The 20,461-nt window shown below is 43.8% G+C and overlaps 1 protein-coding gene across 2 annotated transcripts; it reads right to left on the bottom strand.

The window, feature by feature from the left end:
* Nucleotides 1–231: 231 nt before the first annotated feature.
* On the bottom strand, nucleotides 232–19,997 carry ppp2r1bb (protein phosphatase 2, regulatory subunit A, beta b). 2 transcript variants are annotated; one of them, XM_064984190.1, is made up of 15 exons: nucleotides 19,847–19,997; nucleotides 18,861–18,951; nucleotides 18,519–18,619; nucleotides 18,037–18,269; nucleotides 17,611–17,758; nucleotides 17,163–17,318; nucleotides 16,083–16,197; nucleotides 15,886–15,956; nucleotides 12,229–12,363; nucleotides 9,460–9,633; nucleotides 9,048–9,108; nucleotides 3,608–3,762; nucleotides 2,421–2,563; nucleotides 1,998–2,089; nucleotides 232–1,733 (listed from the first exon to the last, which is right to left on the bottom strand). In XM_064984190.1, the coding sequence occupies exons 1-15, from the start codon at nucleotides 19,940–19,942 to the stop codon at nucleotides 1,717–1,719; spliced, it is 1,788 nt and encodes a 595-aa protein (XP_064840262.1). In that variant the 5' UTR covers nucleotides 19,943–19,997; the 3' UTR covers nucleotides 232–1,716. The 2 variants fall into 2 exon arrangements, with proteins under 2 accessions (XP_064840262.1, XP_064840263.1); XM_064984191.1 differs by lacking the exons at nucleotides 18,519–18,619; nucleotides 18,861–18,951; nucleotides 19,847–19,997 and adding an exon at nucleotides 18,430–18,458.
* Between the last annotated feature and the right edge of the window lie 464 nt (nucleotides 19,998–20,461).

Genomic DNA, 20,461 nt, shown 5'->3' with positions numbered 1-20,461 from the left:
TGAAGGGAACTGGTGCACATGTACAGATACTGTGTGTGACAGCAGTCTAATCTTGCTCGTTGCAGTGCTGCTGTGCAAAGTAATTTCACTCAATACCTTTAAGGCAACAAGATCTATAAACTTAAGGGTGTGCAGACAACTAAAGTTACAACACTCAATGCAAAAGTGGATTCAGTTCAAGTACAGCGTCACAATTGTGGAGAGAACTTAATAAAAACCAAAGACTAAATGTTATGGGCCAATCAAGGTTTGTTTATTTAAGAGACCGATGAGAAAATGGGGAGGGAGACAGGAGGGAAAGACAAGTTTCTTTTGACTGTATTCAACCAAATCATTCACACACACCCTTCCCATCCCATATTATACAACCACCCACACACAGAGCCCTGCTATTCTCAGTGCTCCCCGTCCTTTTAGCTTCAGTGGTCAGCCTTGTTCAACTGACTGAATGACAACCCGTGAGGAGTGATGCCTTGTCTTTAGAGAACACAAAACATCATTACGACATAAAATTAGGGCAATCAAGAGCTAAACCTTACGAAAGCTTACTAAAAAACAACAACATTGCTCATCAGTAATTGGCACAAAGATTAAGAGCAAGAGAGATTGAACAATTACACCAAATGCCCCCCCCGTGTCAAACAAATGACCCAGAAAAAGAAATAACACCAGTGATGAACTGAATACATAAACTAATCTATAACAACAAATCAAATGATGGGTGGTGGTGGTCCCCATAACTAATGGGACACTTCATGATTTGGGCAATGAGGTCCCTCTATCTACTTCCCCAGTCAGATGAACATGTGGATACCATATTTATGGCTCTGCATGCAGTTTGAAGGAAGTTACTAACTACTACAGGCTTAATTGCTAACTAGCGTTAGTTAACGAATGCTCACAAAACCACCTCTAACTTCCTTTGTACTAGACATCGAGACATAAAAATGGTATCCCCAAGTTCATCTAACTCTGGGGAAGTAGATAAAGGGCAAATCACAAAGTATCCCTTCACATTTCGATAGAACACGGTGTGTATTACTCATTTCTCAGACAAATTCAACTGTAATTCATTGCACACACACAGAACACCTGCACAGGACAGAAAGCGAGGATGGGGTGTTGCACAAACTGCTTTTATGAATACATGAGGAACACCCGAGGGGGGGGAGGGCAGCACATGTAAACAAAATATGCAGGTGCCTTAGCCTAGCAGTTCTTCACGAGCAAATAAAACAGCCTTCCTCACCATCTGCTGCAGCAATAGCATCTGTCTAGCACTTGGACATGCAACCAAGAGCTGGCTCGCGTGTTCTGGGTGTTTCGTACAGAGAAATGTGGCAGCGAATGGGGCCGTGCTAATAGTAAACGCTAGTCGGTGGCTATGTATGTAGGAGAGGAATGTGTGGGTCAAACCAGCAATGCTACTTATGCACAGTGGTCAGCATGCAATGCTTAAATGCATGTTTCATCACACTTGGAGAAGCAAAAGAGTTACAGCGAGGGGAAATTAGAAGCCTGTGCTTTTCCTGGACATTTTATTATCTCTGAGAGTAAAGAAAAAAAAAAAAAGACAAATAGGTGTTAATAGGCTCCGTTATGTCTCCGTACATCACCAGTTGCTCATGAACATCAATAAATATATTGTGAAAAGTGTTTGCAATGTCGCAACATCTTGGGTTGTTGTTTCCTCTGGATAGCCAAGCTTGGGTTGGTTTATGCCAGGGCCAGAACTAAGGGGAGAAATGAATCAGAATGACGAGATGGACTAACGTTCACATTGGGAAACGCATTCAGCAGGGCACATTGTAGAACGCTCAGATACACATAATATAGGCCATTTCTAACAAACATGTGTTTGACGTAGCACAAGGACTACCAGCAGCTCTATTCATGGACATTTCTATTGGCAATGTTCCACAACATGTGCCTAACTGAATGTGGCCCAAGTGAGGCGACTTCATACAAGAAGAAAATGGACAGAGTACTATACTTACCGCTTATAGCTTCCTGGGCAAAGTACTTAACATCCATATCTGTGTCTGTGTCTAGTTTCTCCAGGACTGGTTTCACCTCTGTCTGCAGAGCACTGAGAAAAACAAAACGTTTCACACAGGGCACACATTTTCCACACCCTCCCGTGCCATAATGGAATAGCTGACTGCAAGGAATTACGGTTGGACATGGAGATCTGGGTCGTGTTCAGTAGACACAAAACATACCGTCACAGAATAACTCAAATGAGCATCCTTACTGGGCCAGTTCAGAAAAGAGCCTCATCAGTTTCATAATTTTTGCTCATGTTTTGTGCCCACTGAACACAACCCTGATGTAGACTGTGGTCAAGTCATCGGAGATGGTTGTTCAGGTAGGCCTGAACGAGATGAACGAGGGCTTTGTGGTGGACGAGGAGGACGTACTTGCTGTCAAGGACGGGGCCGATCTTCTGGAGGGACTTGGCCACATTGAAGCGCACGTTGGCCACCTGGTCGTTGGACATCTTGAGGACCACAGGCAGCATCTGCTTAGTGGTGATGTCCTGGCCACAGACCTCAGACAGAGCCTGGGGTAGATTACATAAAAACCAACAATGCATAAACAAATGATCGTTAGACACAAGTGACTAAATTACTCTGGATAAGAGCATCTGATAAATGCCTAAAATATCAGATTTAAAATCATGATAAATTACCAGAATAAATGACTGGGACAGTAAGGTACCTGCTAAAAAAGTATAACTGTTTTAGAAGTAAAATGTTGGCCAAAAATGACTTGGTTTAAATCCATCTGAGGTTTAAGGAGATCAACCCTATACTATGAATCAGGTTAGAAGCATAAGCGAGGTAACTGATCAATTCAGGGTTCAAATCAGGATAACTGGTCATACGAAAGTGGCTCACCTTTTAGCCATTTCTATGGCAACGGATCCTTCAGAACTAACCTGCTCCAAGGCAGGCCACTAACTCCGCTTACCCTGAATGAAATGACTGAGCTGCGAGGTGAGGACCAATGAAATCAGATTCCCTCCCTTTCGCAAAGTTTGCGTAATCTTTCACATAATTTGTGAGAGATGAATAATCACACGTCTTATGAATGAAATGTGTTATAGTCATATTAAAAAACCCATCTCACTAAACATTTAGTAATGACAGCAAGCATAAGAAAGTTAATGTATAATAAAAGTTTTATATGACATAATACCATTATTTTATAGAGGGGGGGGGGACAGCTATTTGTGCATTGATAAGCACCCCAAAGTCTGCATTAACGATATGTAATAAAACAAAATGCACTTTAATAGCCTACTTTATACCATAGCCTGTGAAATTTGCAAGAGCTTCTCTTTCATGTTGATTTCAGCAAAAGTCGTCACCGACTCTCCCATGGATTGATGGTTCAGCGTCAACTCGAATAGTTCGGCGTTCAACTAGCCATGTGCTGCATGCAAAGTTACAAGCCTGCTTGAGATGGAGGCAGCTACATGATCAATATCCACCTTGGTAATATGACTAGCTTTATATAAAAACCTGAGTAGATCTAGCTTCCATCGTATTATACGCCTAGTGTCTGAGGGTTTGTGTGTGGTGTACTTGTCAGGAGGACTCACGTTGATGCAGAAGAGCGTGGTCATCCTGTGCAGGTAGTTGGGGTCGTTGGCCATGCCCAGCACCTTGGGCACGATGGTGTTCTGGGCCCACTCGGCTCCAAACTTCTCCACCAGCTTCATAAGGTTACAGGTGGCTGCCTCGCGGATAGCGTATACTGTCGAAAACACACACACATACACTTTGAGACATTGGCCTGTAAGCACTAAATAAACTACTTGGCTATTTTTAGTAGTAGGTATATAAAAAAAAAGTGGTCAGAAAAAAAAAAGTGTTATGGTTTTCCTTTATAAAACTATAATATTAATAGAACTAGGTGGACCTATTGACTTAGCGTTACTCAAATTAAATTGCGATCTAAAATGGAGATAAACTAGTAGGTTTAGTGAGTAGGTCGTCAATACACTACTCAGGAAAAACCTGAGTACCTTGCACTTGCAAACATTGCTAGGTTTCTTGGTTCTTTTGAGCGCTTTTCTAGCCATTTGGCAGCCATCTTTGGATTATTGTCAGTTTGTTTGCCAAATAACAAATAAATAACATGGAAAATCTCCCATTTGCATGGAAAACATGTCCACCAGTAATCGTGGCTAGAGAGGCTAGTGACTGCAGAACTGCTCAAAACACTCAATTGTGCCCAGAATACAGTGACATAACATCTGCGTACACACAAGCCTGATTACCTGATATTCAATACTGGCTTATAAACAGAGCGAGGGAGACCAGTGGGCCTGGGTAAAACACATTTCTAACCCACTGACAAACCTGGCCCCTTGGCTCCTAATACAGCCATAAAGAGACTGCTAGAGAGCCTAGCCGAGGCTAGAAGAGCATTGCCATTGGCCTGTGGAACCCAAGGCTTTGGCGCTACAATGAGATATTAAAACCTGTGCGTGACTCTGGCCATGTCAGAAATGTGTCTGGGCAACTTCTTACTAAAACTACATACGGTGTAGTAATCATACTACTTTGAATGTACTGTTTAGTATAAATGCAGTAAGCCACAAACTAGGGACACCCATCCTGAGAAATGTCATCCAATGCTTAATTGCGCCGTTTCCCACAATTCTTTCATTTTGGTACAGCCCATCCTCTTATCAGCTGTTGTCAAACAAGTGGGTTTGAAAAGACACTTCTCTTCATTAATGTGCAGCAAATTCTACTAAGATGAAGCCAAAATGAGGACATCCTGACATCCTGGCAAAATGAGGACATCCTGGCAACATCTTTATTGTTGAAATGTCATAACTTTCTTCACTGAACAAAAATATAAAATGCAACATGTAAAGTGTTGGTCCCATGTTTCATGAGCTGAAATAGATCACCAACATTTTCCAAACGCACACAAAGCTTATTCTTCAATTTCGTGCACAAATTTGTTTAAATCCCAGTTCGTGAGCATTTCTCCATTGCCAAGATAATCCATCCACCGAGCAGGTGGATTGACTTTTTCCGCGTAAACTCGGATTTGAGGGCCAAGCAGGGAGCCACGGCTATGTTTTCAATGTTTATCTTAGAGGCTTGATTGTCTCCGACTTAAAACACTTCCAAAGAGATTTATAAAAATAAAGAAAATGGGGGAAAAAGTGACATGGGTGTCGACTTTTGATCATGTTAGGAAGAGGATTTGTATGGCACCATATACATGACCAGCTAATGTAAAGGTCCATAATATCAACAAAAGGGCCAAATGAACATGGAAGGGTAACCGTTTTGGGTGTAAATTTCTCTTACGCTATGGGTCATCAATAAAGTGTGTAACCAATAATATCTTAAGCTTCACAGAGTCGTGGCTGAACGACGACATTATCAACATACAGCTGGCTGGTTACACGCTGTATCAGCAGGATAAAACAGCATCGACTCGTAAGACAGGGGGGGTGGACTATGCATATTTGTTAACAGCTGGTGCACGATGTCTAAGGAAGTTCAGGTTATGCTCACCTGAGGTAGAGTATTGCTTAATAAGCTGTAGACCACACAATCTACCTACAGAGTTTTCATCTGTATTGTTTGTAGGAGTCTACATACCACCACAGACCGATGCTGGCACTAAGACCGCACTCAATGAGCTGTATTTTGCCACAAGCAAACAGGAAATACTCATCCAGAGGTGGCGCTCCCAGTGGCTGGGGACTTTAATGCAGGGATTCTTAAAATGTGTTTTACAAAATTTCTAACAGCATGTTAAATGTGCAACCAGAAGAGGGGGGGGACAAAACAACTCTAGACCACCTTTACTCCACACACAGACGTGTGCAAAGCGATCCCTCGCCCTCCATTTGGCAAATGTGACAATTCTACCCTCCTGGTTCCTGCTTACGAGCAAAAATGAAAGCAGGGAGCACCAGTGACTCGATCAATAAAAAAGGGGTCAGATGAAGCAGATGCTAAACTACAGGACTGCTTTGCTATCACAGACTGGAACATGTTCCGGGATTCTTCCCATGGCATTGAGGAGTACGCCACATCAGTCATTGACTTCATCAATAAGTGCGTTGATGACGTAGTCCCCACAGGCACTGTACGTACATACCCCCAACCAGAAGGGATGGATTACAGGCAACATCCTCACTGAACTAAAGGCCAGAGCTGCCGCATTCAAGGAGCGGGACTCTAACCCGGAAGCTTATAAGAAATCCCACTACGCCCTCAGACGAACCATCAACCAGGCAAAGCGTCAATACAGGACTAAGACCGAATCGACGCTCGCCGGATGTGGCAGGGCTTGCAAGCCATTACAAGAACAAAAGGGAAGCACAGTCGAGAGACACGAGCCTACCAGACGAGCTAAAATACTTCTATGCTCGCTTTGAGGCAAATAACACTGAAACATGCATGAGAGCACCAACTGTTCAAGATGACTGATCTCGCTCTCCGCAGCCGATGTGAGTAAGACCTTCATACAGGTCAACATTCACAAGGTCGCAGGGCCAGGCGGATTACCAGGGCATGTACTGCGAGCATGCGCTGACCAACTGGCAACTGTCTTCACTGACATTTTTAACCTCTCCCTGTCTGAGTCTAACACCAACATGTTTTAAGCAGACCACCATATTCCCTGTGCCCAAGAACACTAAGGCAACCTGCCTAAATGACTACTGACCCGTAGCACTCACACGTGTAACCATGAAGTACTTGAAAGGCTGGTCATGGCTCACGTCAACACCATTATACCAGAAACCCTAGATCCACTACAATTCGCATACCACCCTTAAATGTAAATGTAAATAGATCCACAGACGATGCAATCTCTATTGCACTCCACACTGCCCTCTCCCACCTGGACAAAAAATAACACCTATGTGAGAAAGCTATTCATTGACAACAGCTTAGTGGAGCAGATTGAGTGTGTCAAGTGTGTCAAGTTCCTTAGCGTCCACATCACCAACAAACTAGAATGGTCCAAACACACCAAAACATTCATGAAGAGGACAAGACAAAACCTATTCCCCCTCGGGAGACTAAAAAGATTTGGCATGGGACCTCAGATCCTCAAAAGGTTCTACAGCTGCACCATCGAGAGCATCCTGGTTGGTTGCATCACCACCTGGTATGGCAACTGCTCAGCCTCTGACTGCAAGGCACTACAGAGGGCAGTGCATACATCCCAGTACATCACTGGGGCAAAGCTTCCTGCCATCCAGGACCTCCATACCAGGCAATGTCAGAGGACGGCCCTAAAAGGCCCTTTCTCTACCATAAGCCGCCTCCAGCATCATTTTAGAGAATTTGACAGTACGTCCAACTGGAATCACAAACGCCGACCACACAAGCACGGGACCTCCACCTAATAAGGCCCTTTTGAGGGGAAAACCCTTATTCTGATAGGCCAACTCACTTGAGCTAGACCCAGCCAATGTTCTCCCTGGACCACATGGCTGCGTCCCTGCCCAGTCCTGTGAAATCAATAGATTGGGGCCTAATGAATTTTCCAATTGACTGATTTCCTTATATGAATTGTAACTCCGTAAAATTGTTGTACTTATATTTTTGTTCAGTATATTTAGCCTACTATTTAAAATGCAAGTACAGGTATTTGGACTGTGTCTGACAAATGTGTAGGGAATGTTCCACTATTGACCTATCTGCATCCTGTTTCATCTATTCTACAGCCATGATGGTTGTCCATAAAGCCAGAAGGGAAATGGGGGATATGGTAATATAAGGTAGATTGCGTTATGCATAGCGGAGAAAATGCCTCGACACTGACAATGGGTCAGTTTCGCATTTAGGATGTTAGGATTGGGGGAGGAAATCCTGATCCTAGATCTGTAGCTTGGAAAAACTGTTGACCAGAGCTAAAGTCTTCCATGCTGAAATTTAAGCAAGTTTTCTGAGGACAAACAGAACCTCGTCTATACACTGAGGACAGCTCTCAGAAGACATTTATTTCTAAACAGGATTACTAAAGATGCACTCGAGCGATAGGCCAACAACAGATTCAATCTTGCTGTTCAAGGCTTTATAGACTGGTTGGCTGACAATGTCACGAATATGAAGCGTGCATCGATTTGGCTGAAAGGTGTGAGTTATGATTGAATGGTCAGATAGTTTAACAATAACAAGAAGCTGCCAAGTGGAGAACCACAGGTGGCTCGTTGATAGCGTGTGTTGTTCTGACTGATGTTTTGCAGTGCTTCCCCTATAATCAAATTGCCACACATTTAAAGCAGCCCCCATGGTTTAACATGCACCCCCCCATATTTGCCAGTTACTCACAGATAAAGTGCATTCGGAAAGTATTCAGACCCCCCAAATAATTAAAGGGCAACAGTAAAATAGCAATAGTGAGGCTATGTACAGGAGGTACCGGTACTGAGTCAATGTGCGGGGGCACCAGTTAGTCGAGGTAATTTGTACATGTAGGTAGAGTTATTAAAGTGATTATGCAGAGATAATAACAGACTAGCATCAGCGTAGAAGAGGGTGGGGGCACTGCAAATAGTCTGGGTAGCCATTTGATTAGATGATCAGAAGTCTTATGGCTTGGGGGTAGAAGCTGTTTAGAAGCCTCTTGGACCTATACTTGATGCTCTGGTATCCCTTGCCGTGCGGTAGCACAACATTGAATTTAACTTGCTCAGCTAGAGAGGAGAGGGCAGGAGAGACATTAAGGAGAGCGCATTTCCCTGGCCTCTCCCAGTCCAAGTCACTGGGTTCTTATCAGACCTTTGTCATTGGCACAGCCGTGAGGCTGAGAGCTGCAGCCTGACACGTCTCCCTCTCTCCCCCCAAACCAGAGGATGCGGGGGAGGAGGGAAGCTGGAGAAGAACTGCTAGCTGAGACAGCAGCATGGGACATGATCCGTCTGGGACGTGACCCACCCCTGTCCAATGTTGGAGTCCGTCTACTCCCGCCGACTTCTCACGGTGTGGACACAGAAGTCAAATGCATTGAACAGAGAGTGGTGTGTATTAGTGGGGGGGGGGGGTTCTTACCGTGGTCAATGAGCCATGCCATGCAGAGGGTGTTCAGCTTTTCGTCAAAGAACTCCACTCCCTGGGGTAGAGATTAGAAGAGAATATATTTCAAATAAATCCCAAAAAATAACATCCAGACATTACAGTGGAAGCAACACTATTACTGAATAGTAATTGAGGGTGTTACTTTCTACATAGAAATCACAAATAAAGCTAGCTGAATTACTTACACATTGCATAGATTTTTATTTTTTATTTTTACAATGATGTTGGTGACCAGCACTTGCCCACCATGAACTGCGGAACACACGCATGGCACATTTGATCAAAAGTAGTGCACTATGTAGGGAATAGGGCGCAAGGGCTCTGGTCACAAGCAGAGCACTATGTAGGGAATAGGGTGCCGTTTGGGATGCAACCGAGGACTCACCAGCTGTCCGGCCAACAGGGGCATATACTCGATGATGGCCAGGCGGACCCTCCACTTGGCGTCCTCGGCCAGCTCCACGATAGCAGGCAGCAGTGACTGGGAGAGCTGGCGGATGCCGATCACCTCGTTGACACAGTCCAGGTTGGAGATGATGTTGAGGCGCACCTCAGGGCACTGCAGGGAGAAAGAAGGGGATGGAGAAAAAGAGCAAGAAAGAGAGGGAGAGAGAAGAGCGAGATCTCTTGTATAAGTTGTGGGGATAAATACATTAGGGAACATTACATGTCATATGTCCTTCAAGAATGAAAGCCCTTTTATTTCAAGTGTTCTTCAGTGGCAAAAATCTTTGCGACAGAAAATCTGAGCTATTGCTTATGCTTCCCCATCTGCTTGTAATGACGCCTTTCTTGGCTCCAATCGCAACATGACATTAGCAACAACGGCTAAAAGAATTGCCAAAGACATTCCGCTCGTTCCCAACTCCTGCTGCCAGTCCCAGACCCTTGGTTCTTAGCCTCCGAATGTGCAGACACATTTCACATCAAGCTTTTTGTGAAAAAAAAAGAGAACACGACAGAGTTGGCAGCCAGCTGAGGGACAGTACAAAATCCAATAACTAAATATTTGGAGTAGAAATATTGACGAAAACAGATTATTTTTTATATCCGTGAGTCATCCGGGCTGTTTTGCAACGCAGTTGTCCGTTTTGACTGTAATCCTTTATGACACAAACCCTGTCAACTCAGCATTGGCTGCAAGGCAAACTAGAACATCTTTTAATAGTAAGGCTGCCATAGATGACAGCCAATCGTATCTGTGTATTTGTGCACATTTATTTTTGTTGCAGGGCAGTTTGCGTCATCTGCCCAAACCTTTCCTCTCCAGTATCAATAAGCCACCAGAAATACAGTGCCTTAAATATACCCCTGGACCTTTTCCACATTACACACGTTACATGACAGCCGTATTCTAAAATGGATTAAATGAATAACAATCCTCAATCTACACACAATACCCCATAATGACAAAGCAAAAACAGGCTAGAAATCTTTTTTTTTTTTAACAAACAGAAATACCTTATTTACATAAGCATTCAGACCCTTTGCTATGAGACTTGAAATTGAGCTCAGGTGCATCCAGTTTCCGTTGATCATCCTTGATTGGTGTCCCCCTGTGCCAAATTCAATTGATTGAACATGATTTGGAAAGGCACACGTGTCTATATAAAAGGTTCCGGGGTTGACCGTGCATGTCAGAGCAAAAACCAAGCCACGAGGTTGAAACTGCCTCCATCCATAGAGCTCGAATAGATTTTGAAAAGATTTCTGCAGCATTAAAGGTCCCAAACAACAGTGGCCTCCACCATTCTTAAACAGAGGTTTGGAACCACCAAGACTCTTCCTAGAGCTGGCCACCTGGGCAAATTGAGCAATCGGGGGAGAAGGATCTTGGTCAGGGGGTTGACCAAGAACCCAGTGGTCACTGACAGAGCTTTAGAGTTCCTCTGTGGAGATGGGAAAACCATCTCTGCAACACTCCACCAAATCAGACCTTGATGGTAGCGGCCAGACGGAAGCCACTCCTCAGTGAAATGCACATGACAGCCCACTTGGAGTTCGCCAAAAGGCAACTAAAGACTCAGACCATGAGAAACAATTCTTGATGAAACCAAGAATAAACTTTTTGGCCTGAATGCCAAGCATCACGTCTAGAAGAAACCTGGCACCATCCCTATGGTGAAGCATGGTGGTGGCAGCATCATGCTGTGGGGATGTTTTTCAGCAGCAGAGACTGGGAGAATAGTCAGGATCGAGGCATAGATAAACATAGCAAAGTACAGAGAGATCCTTGATGAAAACCTGCTCCAGAGCACTCAAGACCTCCAACAAGCGTGCAGGTTCACCTTCCAACAGGACAATGACCCTAAGCACACAGCTAAGAAAAAGCAGGAGTGACTTTGGGACAAGTCCCAATGTCCTTGAGTGGCCCAGCCAGAGCCCAGACTTTAACCCAATCTAACATCTCTGAAGAGACCTGAAAATAGCTGTGCAGGTACGCTCCCCATCCAACCTGACAGAGCTTGAGAGGAATGGGCAAAAACTCCCTAAATACAGGTGTGCCAAGCTAGTAGCATCATACCCAAGAAGACTTGAGGCTGTAATCACTGCCAAAGGTGCTTTAAACTAGCGAATAAAGGGTCTGAATACTTACGTAAATGTGATCAGTGTTTTAATTTGAATATATTTGGAAACATTTCTCAAAAAAATGTTTTTGCTTTGTCATTATGGGGTAGTGTGTGTAGGGTGATGAGAAAAACAAACAATTTAATCAATTTTAGAATAAGGCTGCAACGTAACAAGCTGCGGAAAAGGTCAAGGGGTCTGAATAATTCCAAAGGAACCGTATGTAAATGTAGTCGGCTAGCGCCGAAGTCTTACTTCATCTGGATTTTGGCTGTGATACAGGCCACATTTAGGAAGGATATGTCAGAATGAAACCACACAGAATGAAAACATCAAACAGCCACTACAACAACTATCACCAGGAAAATGATTCAAACCCTATCGGGGTCATCCCTTGGTTTATACTCCGGTAGGGAGCCAGTCAGGTACATCTGATCCTGAACAAGGCCAATAGCATTAGAGGATATTAAGGGGGTGATCAGATCAGACTCCAAGTCGAAACCAGTCCCTACCAGTTTCAGCCTATTTTCTGCCATTTGGTACCTAATGAACAGAACGAATAGGAGAAGTAGTGACTGGTGTTTACCTCGTCCTTGAGCTGGGCCAGGAACAGAGGCAGCAGGTGCTCCACTGTGTTGTCTTTGCCCAGGATAGTGGACAAGCCCATGATGACAGAGGCCAGGGCAGATTTCACATGCTGGTTGGTGTCAGACACCAGTTCCTGTCAGGAGAGAAAGAGTCAGACATTTCAGTGGACAGGGACAGCAAATCAAGTATTTTCAAATAGGGCAATATTATATGACAATATTACTGCTACATTGATATTTCCCTCGGGAGAAAAGTGGCATCGGAAAAAAAAGTTGGAGAAGCACTGACAATGTTCCTCAAGAGGCGTATAAAGTCAACATCCTGCCCATAGCATACGGTGCCGTTGTGGACAGGGTAAGTGCAAACTAGCCTCTGTGTTGAAATGAATCATGTTTACACAAACTGACCCGGCGCTGTGAAGCATAATGTGCTCTACAGACCAGGCATTTACACTATATACACACACAAAACTGCTGTGTGTGGACACCCTTTCAAAATTAGTGGATTTGGCCATTTCAGCCAGATCCATTGCTGACAGGTGTATAAAATCAACCACACAGCCATGCAATCTCCATAGACAAACATTGACAGTAAAATGGCCCGACTGAAGAGCTCAGTGACTTTCAACATGGCACCGTCACAGGATTCCACCCAGTCTATTTGTCAAATGTCTGCCCTACTTGAGCTGCCCTGTCAACTGTAAGTGCTGTTATTGTGAAGTGGAAATGTCTAGGAACAACAGCTCAGCCAAACTGGTAGGCCACACAAGCTCACAGAATGGGACTGCAGAGTGCTGAAGCTCATAAAAGTTGTCTGTCCTCGGTTGCAACACTCACTACAGAGTTGCATACTGCTTCTGTTCGTCGGGAGCTTCATGAAATGGGTTTCCATGGCTGAGCACCCATACACAAGCCTTAGCCCACCATACGCAATGGCAAGCATCGGCGTGGAGTGGTGTAAAGCTCACCACTATTGGACTCTGGAGCAGTTGAAACTTGTTCTCTGGAGTGATGTATTAAGCTTCACCATCTGGCAGACCGATAGACTAATCTGGCACCTGCACAAATGCACAGTGCCAACTGTAAAGTTTGGTGGAGGAGGAACAATGGTTTAGGGCTATTTCATGGTTCGGACTAGGCACAATAGTTCTAGTGAAGGGAAATCTTAACGCTACAACATTCTGTGCCTCTAACTTTGTGGAAGGCCCTTGCCCGTTTCAGCATGGCAATGCCCGTGTGTACAAGGCAAGGCCCATACAGAAATGGTTTGTCTAGATCGGTGTGGAAGAACTTGACTAGCCTGCAGAGCCCTGACCTCAACCCCATCAAACACCTTTGGGATTAATTGTAACACCGACCGCGAGCCAGGCATAATCACCCAATATCTGTGCCCAACCTCACTAATGCTCTTGTGGCTGAATGAACGCAAGTCCCGCAGCAATGTCCCAACATCTAGTGGAAAGCCTTCCCAGAAGAGTGGAGGCGGTTATAGCGGCAAAAGGGAGGGGCCAACTTCCTATTAACGGCCAAGATTTAAGAACGAGATACAGTGGGGCAAAAAAGTATTTAGTCAGCCACCAATTGTGCAAGTTCTCACACTTAAAAAGATGAGGCCTGTCATTTGCATCATAGGTACACTTCAACTATGACAGACAAAATGAGAGAAAAAAAAATCCTGAAAATCACATTGTAGGATTTTTAATGAATTTGCAAATTATGGTGGAAAATAAGTATTTGGTCACCTACAAACAAGCAACATTTCTGGCTCTCACAGACCTGTAACTTCTTCTTTAAGAGGCTCATCTGTCCTCCACTCGTTACCTGTATTAACAGCACCTGTTTGAACTTGTTATCAGTATAAAAGATACCTGTCCACAACCTCAAACAGTCACACTCCAAACTCCACTATGGCCAAGACTGTCAAAGGACACCAGAAACAAAATATTGTAGACCTGCACCAGGCTGGGAAGTCTGAGTCTGCAATAGGTAAGCAGCTTGGTTTGAAGAAATCAACTGTGGGAGCAATTATTAGGAAATGGAAGACATACAAGACCACTGATAATCTCCCTCGATCTGGGGCTCCACGCAAGATCTCACCCTGTGGGGTCAAAATTATCATAAGAAAGGTGAGCAAAAATCCCAGAATCACACGGGGGGACCTAGTGAATGACCTGCAGAGAGCTGGGACCAAAGTAACAAAGCCTACCATCAGTAACACTATGCCGCCAGGGACTCAAATCCTGCAGTGCTGATGGAAGGAGTGAAAACCTCCTTCCATCTGCAAGGGCATTGAAGATGAAACGTGGCTGGGTCTTTCAGCATGACAATGATCCCAAACACACCGCCCGGGCAACGAAGGAGTGGCTTCGTAAGAAGCATTTCAAGGTCCTGGAGTGGACTAGCCAGTCTCCAGAGCTCAACCCCATAGAAAATCTTTGGAGGGAGTTGAAAGTCCGTGTTGCCCAGCAACAGCCCCAAAACATCACTGCTCTAGAGGAGTTCTGCATGGAGGAATGGGCCAAAATACCAGCAACAGTGTGTGAAAACCTTGTGAAGACTTACAGAAAACATTTGACCTCGGTCATTGCCAACAAAGGGTATATAACAAAGTATTGAGATAAACTTTTGTTATTGACCAAATACTTATATTCCACCATAATTTGCCAATTAATTCATTAAAAATCCTACAATGTGATTTTCAGGATTTTTTTCTCTCATTTTGTCTGTCATAGTTGAAGTGTACCTATGATGAAAATTACAGGCCTCATCTTTTTAAGTGACAAAACTTGCACAATTGGTGGCTGACTAAATACTTTTTTGCCCCACTGTATTTGACGAGCAGTGTCCATATAATGTCCTTTAGTGTTTTTCCACTGGTTCTTTTCTCAATTGCTTTCATGAAAACACTTTGTCATTTATCCGACATAAGTGAATAGCTGCACCGAGCTCATATACAGTATTTCAGTCATATTTGGACCAGCTTTACATAACAGTTAATAAGGACTTGGGATTTGACTAAAGATGGTATAGGCTAAAATTGTACTTTGGTATTTTATGCTGGAGTTGTTCCTAGAAGAGCTGTTATTTCCCCAAAATGTATATTTCCTAAACAAAAGGGATGTCATTTAAACTCAGGAACTCCCCAGTGCGTTCCAACACAGACAGTGAATAGGAGTTGTGGTGATTTGGTAGACATTTTAAATACAACACTGCCCCCTGCTGTCCAAAGGCTATACTGAGCTCAAGTCCTCATCTCTTCACAAGCCCCCAAACTACAATGCATAATATCCTCCCAGTTCACTTATAGAAAGTATGGCCAAAAACAGGTTAATCAGTTTAACACTCATGCTAGAAATTGATATGCGGGTGTCTAAAAATATCCGCTGCCTGCGCATTTGCACTTCTGAACAAGATAATTTGCTTAACTCGTGTTATTGTCAAGACTTCAGAACACATGACTGTTCGCCTAAAGCATGACAGCTTGATTAAAAAAAATAATGTTTTAAGATTAATGCTTTTTTAAATTGCCTCTTCGTAAGTCATGGGTGCTAGGAGTTACTTCCATCAAGTGAGAAATTGACAGGTCAAAGAAACCAAGACAAGCTAGCAGAATAAAAGAGGGATAAAAGTGAACCGTGGCTGTTTTTTATATATACCTTGACACAGGGCAGAATGTGAGTCATGATAATGGTCTCTCTGCTGTCTTCTGGAAGGTTCTCACAGAACTCTGAGGAAAGAAATGGGGTTTATAAATACTGTGGTCTTTAAGACGTTTAAAGCTTCTCATTCAAACAGTTATTTTTCATTTCAACAGGGGCTTTCTTTGACTGGCGGATATAGTCCATACACTCACCCTTGACCTTGTTGGCAGCGGCGGCTCGGACCTCAGCCTCGCAGTCCTTTAGCAGATTCTGGAAGGCTGGGACCAGGTCGTTTTTGGTGATCTCTGGGCCCACCGCTTTCTGGAGCTGTGGAATCAGTGACATGGCAATTAACATCCACCACTAAACCTTTGTGTGAGACTCCATGACCAACACACTCAACTGATGGGATTCGGGTTGGGAACACACAGGCTACAAAGTCCACGGTGGCAAGGTGGAAAGTGCACAAAACTATTTGCCATTGCCAGGCTTTCATTTGTGTGTAAGTTTCCTGCAAACTGTTGAATTGGACAAGGGAACTTCTACCACAGACATAGCAATTAACATCCAGCAGACATCTCCATCTACAGCTCTGACATGATCCCACCTTCAAACCTTACTCTGAGATTTGCTGATCAACACACTAAACTAATGGGATTTCAGGTCGGGAACACAGGCTACCAAAGACCATGGTGGTGAGGGGGAAAGTGGTAGAAAACCTTTCAGTTAAGTGTGGCACACAAAAAAAAATGTGTGAGGTATCCTGAAAGCTTTCACATTGATTGACTGAACTTCTACATCATATTATCGAACAGTGGCAATATGTCCCATTTTATACTAAAAGACAACAGAAGGTCATATGGGTTAGCAATCAATGTGTTAGTGTAATGAAGTTAAGTGGCAAAGAGGACATTAAGAATGTTCTACACTGGGGGACTAAGAACATTACAGGGCCCCATAACAGTCCTGCAATCCATGTCCACCCTACATTCCCCTTGCAGCATTGTATTACTCAAGTTCAATACAGTAAAGCAACGTAAAATATAAACGCCTAGACTAAAATGACAGCAAAAGAATGCAAATACCTCTTACAAATTAGAAAATTCTCTCAAAATGCCCCTTTTTTTCTCTACAAATGGGCAGACTAAAAACTACTAAAATAACCATTTTAAAGTGACCACTTGTGAAGCATTGATTGTCGTCCCCCATTGCTTCCGTTCCAGGTTGGGTAAAGCAGCAAATATTGAGGCATTATGGCTACATGCAGCATATCAATGTCTCCACATGCTCACCTCAGAGAACTTGTCAGCCACCATGTAGCGGACCCTCCAGGACTTGTCCTCAGCGGCCTGGCGCAGGGTGGGCATCACCAGCGTCTCCAGGTCGTCCTGGGGCAGCAGTGTGGCGATGCTCACACAGGCTTCCACAGCCAGAAGGCGCACTGAGTCCTACAGGCAGGGGGACAATGGGATTATTTCTCATTCTGTGTCAATTTAATAAAATGGTGTAACTGCTGAGGCGTTGGTGTTAACAAAAGCTAGACCCAGTTGTGAGTCCCAGGTGGTGCTACCTACTGAATTTGCAGAAATATTCATCCATCCCCATTCAAAAACAGCTAATATGTATGGACATGTTATTTCTATTGGCTAGTCGATTTAGGAATTGTGTGGTAGAACTCCAGGCACTTCCCACCGCAATGTCACAGAACGCCCTGTGCGCTTATAGAGTACATGTATGTACCTGCTCATCGGAGGCCAGTGCGGTGAAGAGCGAGATGATGTCACTCTTGACATAGTCCAGCTCCAGAACCTTGGCGAATTCCCCAAGCTTGGAGGCTGCGGCGCGACGTACCATGGGAGTGTCATCTGAGCACAGAGTGCGGAAATGCCTGTGGAGAGAACATGCCACCCACCATCAGACCATAACTCCATTGTATCTCCTCTACACAAAAAGAGTAGCTAAACATCCCGATCTGATTGACTTGGGACTGAAAGGCTGGTATGTGTGACTACAGGAGATGGGGGCATGGGAACCCTGATATGAGACAAAGTAACGTCCGCAATTCTAATATTATGCTCCTAGTGATTATAGTGGGGGACACATAATAGACCATATTTCAATCGCTAATCATGTCTAAACTACAACGCTCCTGATATAGCTACTCACTGGCGAATTTCAGCCTTGACGGTGCTGGACACGCGGGGGTAGCAGACGCTGAACAGGCCACAGGCAGAGGTGCGGGAGGTGAACCAGTCACCACTGGCCAGCCTCTTCACCAGGGGCTCAAAGTGCACCTCCAGGTCCACAGGAGAGTGCTCCTGGGAGATCTTACGCAGAGACTCCACAGCCTTGTCTCGCACCACCGTTTCCTCCACGGTAGCCAGGCTCTCCAGCGGCGGCTGCGGAGAAAGACACAGGGACCTAAGTATGTGTTTGTAGCGTAGCTGACTGGATATGTTGAGATAGGTGTATACGCATGGGTTAACTCTAAAATTGTGTTGTAAGGTCTATATGTTGATTATATGCTCAATACCAAATTTGTTTTAAACAGATACGTACCAGCAGACAGTGAACATATTCAGGGCCTCCCACCATATAATATGTTGATTATATGCTCAATACCAAATTTGTTTTAAACAGATACGTACCAGCAGACAGTGAACATATTCAGGGCCTCCCACCAGCATGGTGAAGTTGCCCAGCTGCTCAGCCAAGGCAAGAAGCACCTCATCCTCATCATAGATGGTGTCTGCAAGAGGTCAGGTGTTGAACATAATTGAAAGAGTGGGGGCACGGGGGATTGGCATGACAACACAATTAGATAGATGAATTCTACAGAACAATTTCCAGCAAAGTGACAAGGCTAATGCTGGTTGTGTAATGTCCTGTGAATCTCTTTAAAGAGTGTTGACTCAATCTGAATTATTAGCCTTTCAGACATCTTGACTCATGATGATGGCTGTAACTGGGGACTTAAGGTGAGGACATACCTGTGAGGAAGGGGAGGAGTTCAGTGCGGGTTCTCTCCACTCCAAGTGCTAATGCGATGGTAGACAGCTTTTTGATACTGTTCAGTCGCAACTTGGAAAGTAAACAATGTCAGATGAAGTTATTACATGAAACTTACAAGAGAGGCCACCATTAGCAATAAAAAGATTCTTTGCATTTCAGTGAAGCGAACTACAAGACTATTTCAGATATGAGCATTTCTAAGAGAAATGAATTCCCTTTTAGGTGCCTTCCTACAAACATAACTTTTTTTCTAGAGTATAGATAACGTGTATGTTTTGTAATGCTTTCAGACACCAAAGCAAGATGCAGATATATTACATAACTAACCATGTCAGTAGTTACCTAACTAACGTTAACTAGTTAGTTACAACATGAAAATAATGATCATCTCACTACCATTACCAGGGTGGAGCTGGATGACTGTCGGGTACATGAAGGAAGGAAACTTCCTTGTAATTATGTAATTAGCAGGTATATACATGTATGAGCTTGCTAATCAGCATACAGTAACGTTGTGTGTACATGTTAATACTTAAATAACAAACAAGTAGCTAAATAGCTAACGTTAATTAGTTAGTTCGCTGCTAACTACTGACTGTAGCATAGATAGCCCGGCACAATAGCTAGCTAAACAAGTGACCCAGTAGTAACTAGCTAACGCTAGCTAGCACCAGTTACTTTTACACACTGCAAATAACTAGTTAGTTACCTAGCTATATATTTTTGACAGTAACTAAATAAGACATGCAGCTATTCCGTTTTATATTTATCACACCATGTAACACGCTTATAGCCAGCTAACGTTAGCCAGACTGGGTGCGCCAGGGCTGAGATTTCATGAACAGGCCAAAAGGCCTAACGTTAGCTAACAATCCTTTTTTAAATCAGACATGTTTAAGTAAAATAAACACCACCAATATAATATCCAAAACTAACGTCTTATGATCAGAGCATCGGTGATTACCTGCACATCCTCATTACGAAGCTCGTCAATGAGAACCGCGATGGGGTAGAGAGAATCGTCTCCATCAGCTCCTGCCATTTTGGATTTATGTTGCATTAAACGAAAAGAGATTCACTACGGGGTTTCTTATAAACAACCACCACCAGGGGCCTCCTTTCTCCACGGACTTGTATCGTCGTCACAAGTTACCACAGTTACAAATTCATAAACCCCGCCTATTTATTTTTTATTTTACTAGGCACGTTTCTACCGTTCTTAAAATCAGATTTTAAACCTAACCACACTGCTAACCTTATGGCTGACCCTAAACTTAAATTAAGCCCAAAAAGCACTTTATTTTCATGAATTTGTATGATATAGACAATTTTGACTGTAGCTTTGATGCGCGAGAGTATGATACCGATAGTTGATGTTCTCGCTGGATTTGCATGTTCACCAAAAAGGCCCCGGAACCTGTGTATGGATCTGAGAAGTAATTTGAATAAGACTGAGCATTTTGTTGAGTTTCTTAGTTTACGTATTATGAGCATATTTAGATAGGAAGAGGCGAAGCAAAGCAATGGGGATGATTGAGCCCAAAATCTATATTCCCAGTAGGTAGCGTTTTTTCCCATA

This window comes from Oncorhynchus masou, chromosome 13 (assembly GCF_036934945.1).
Source record: "Oncorhynchus masou masou isolate Uvic2021 chromosome 13, UVic_Omas_1.1, whole genome shotgun sequence".
NCBI classification, from domain to species: Eukaryota; Metazoa; Chordata; class Actinopteri; order Salmoniformes; family Salmonidae; genus Oncorhynchus; species Oncorhynchus masou.
Note: the sequence above shows the minus strand (reverse complement) of the source record. Positions and strands in the feature narration are given on the sequence as shown.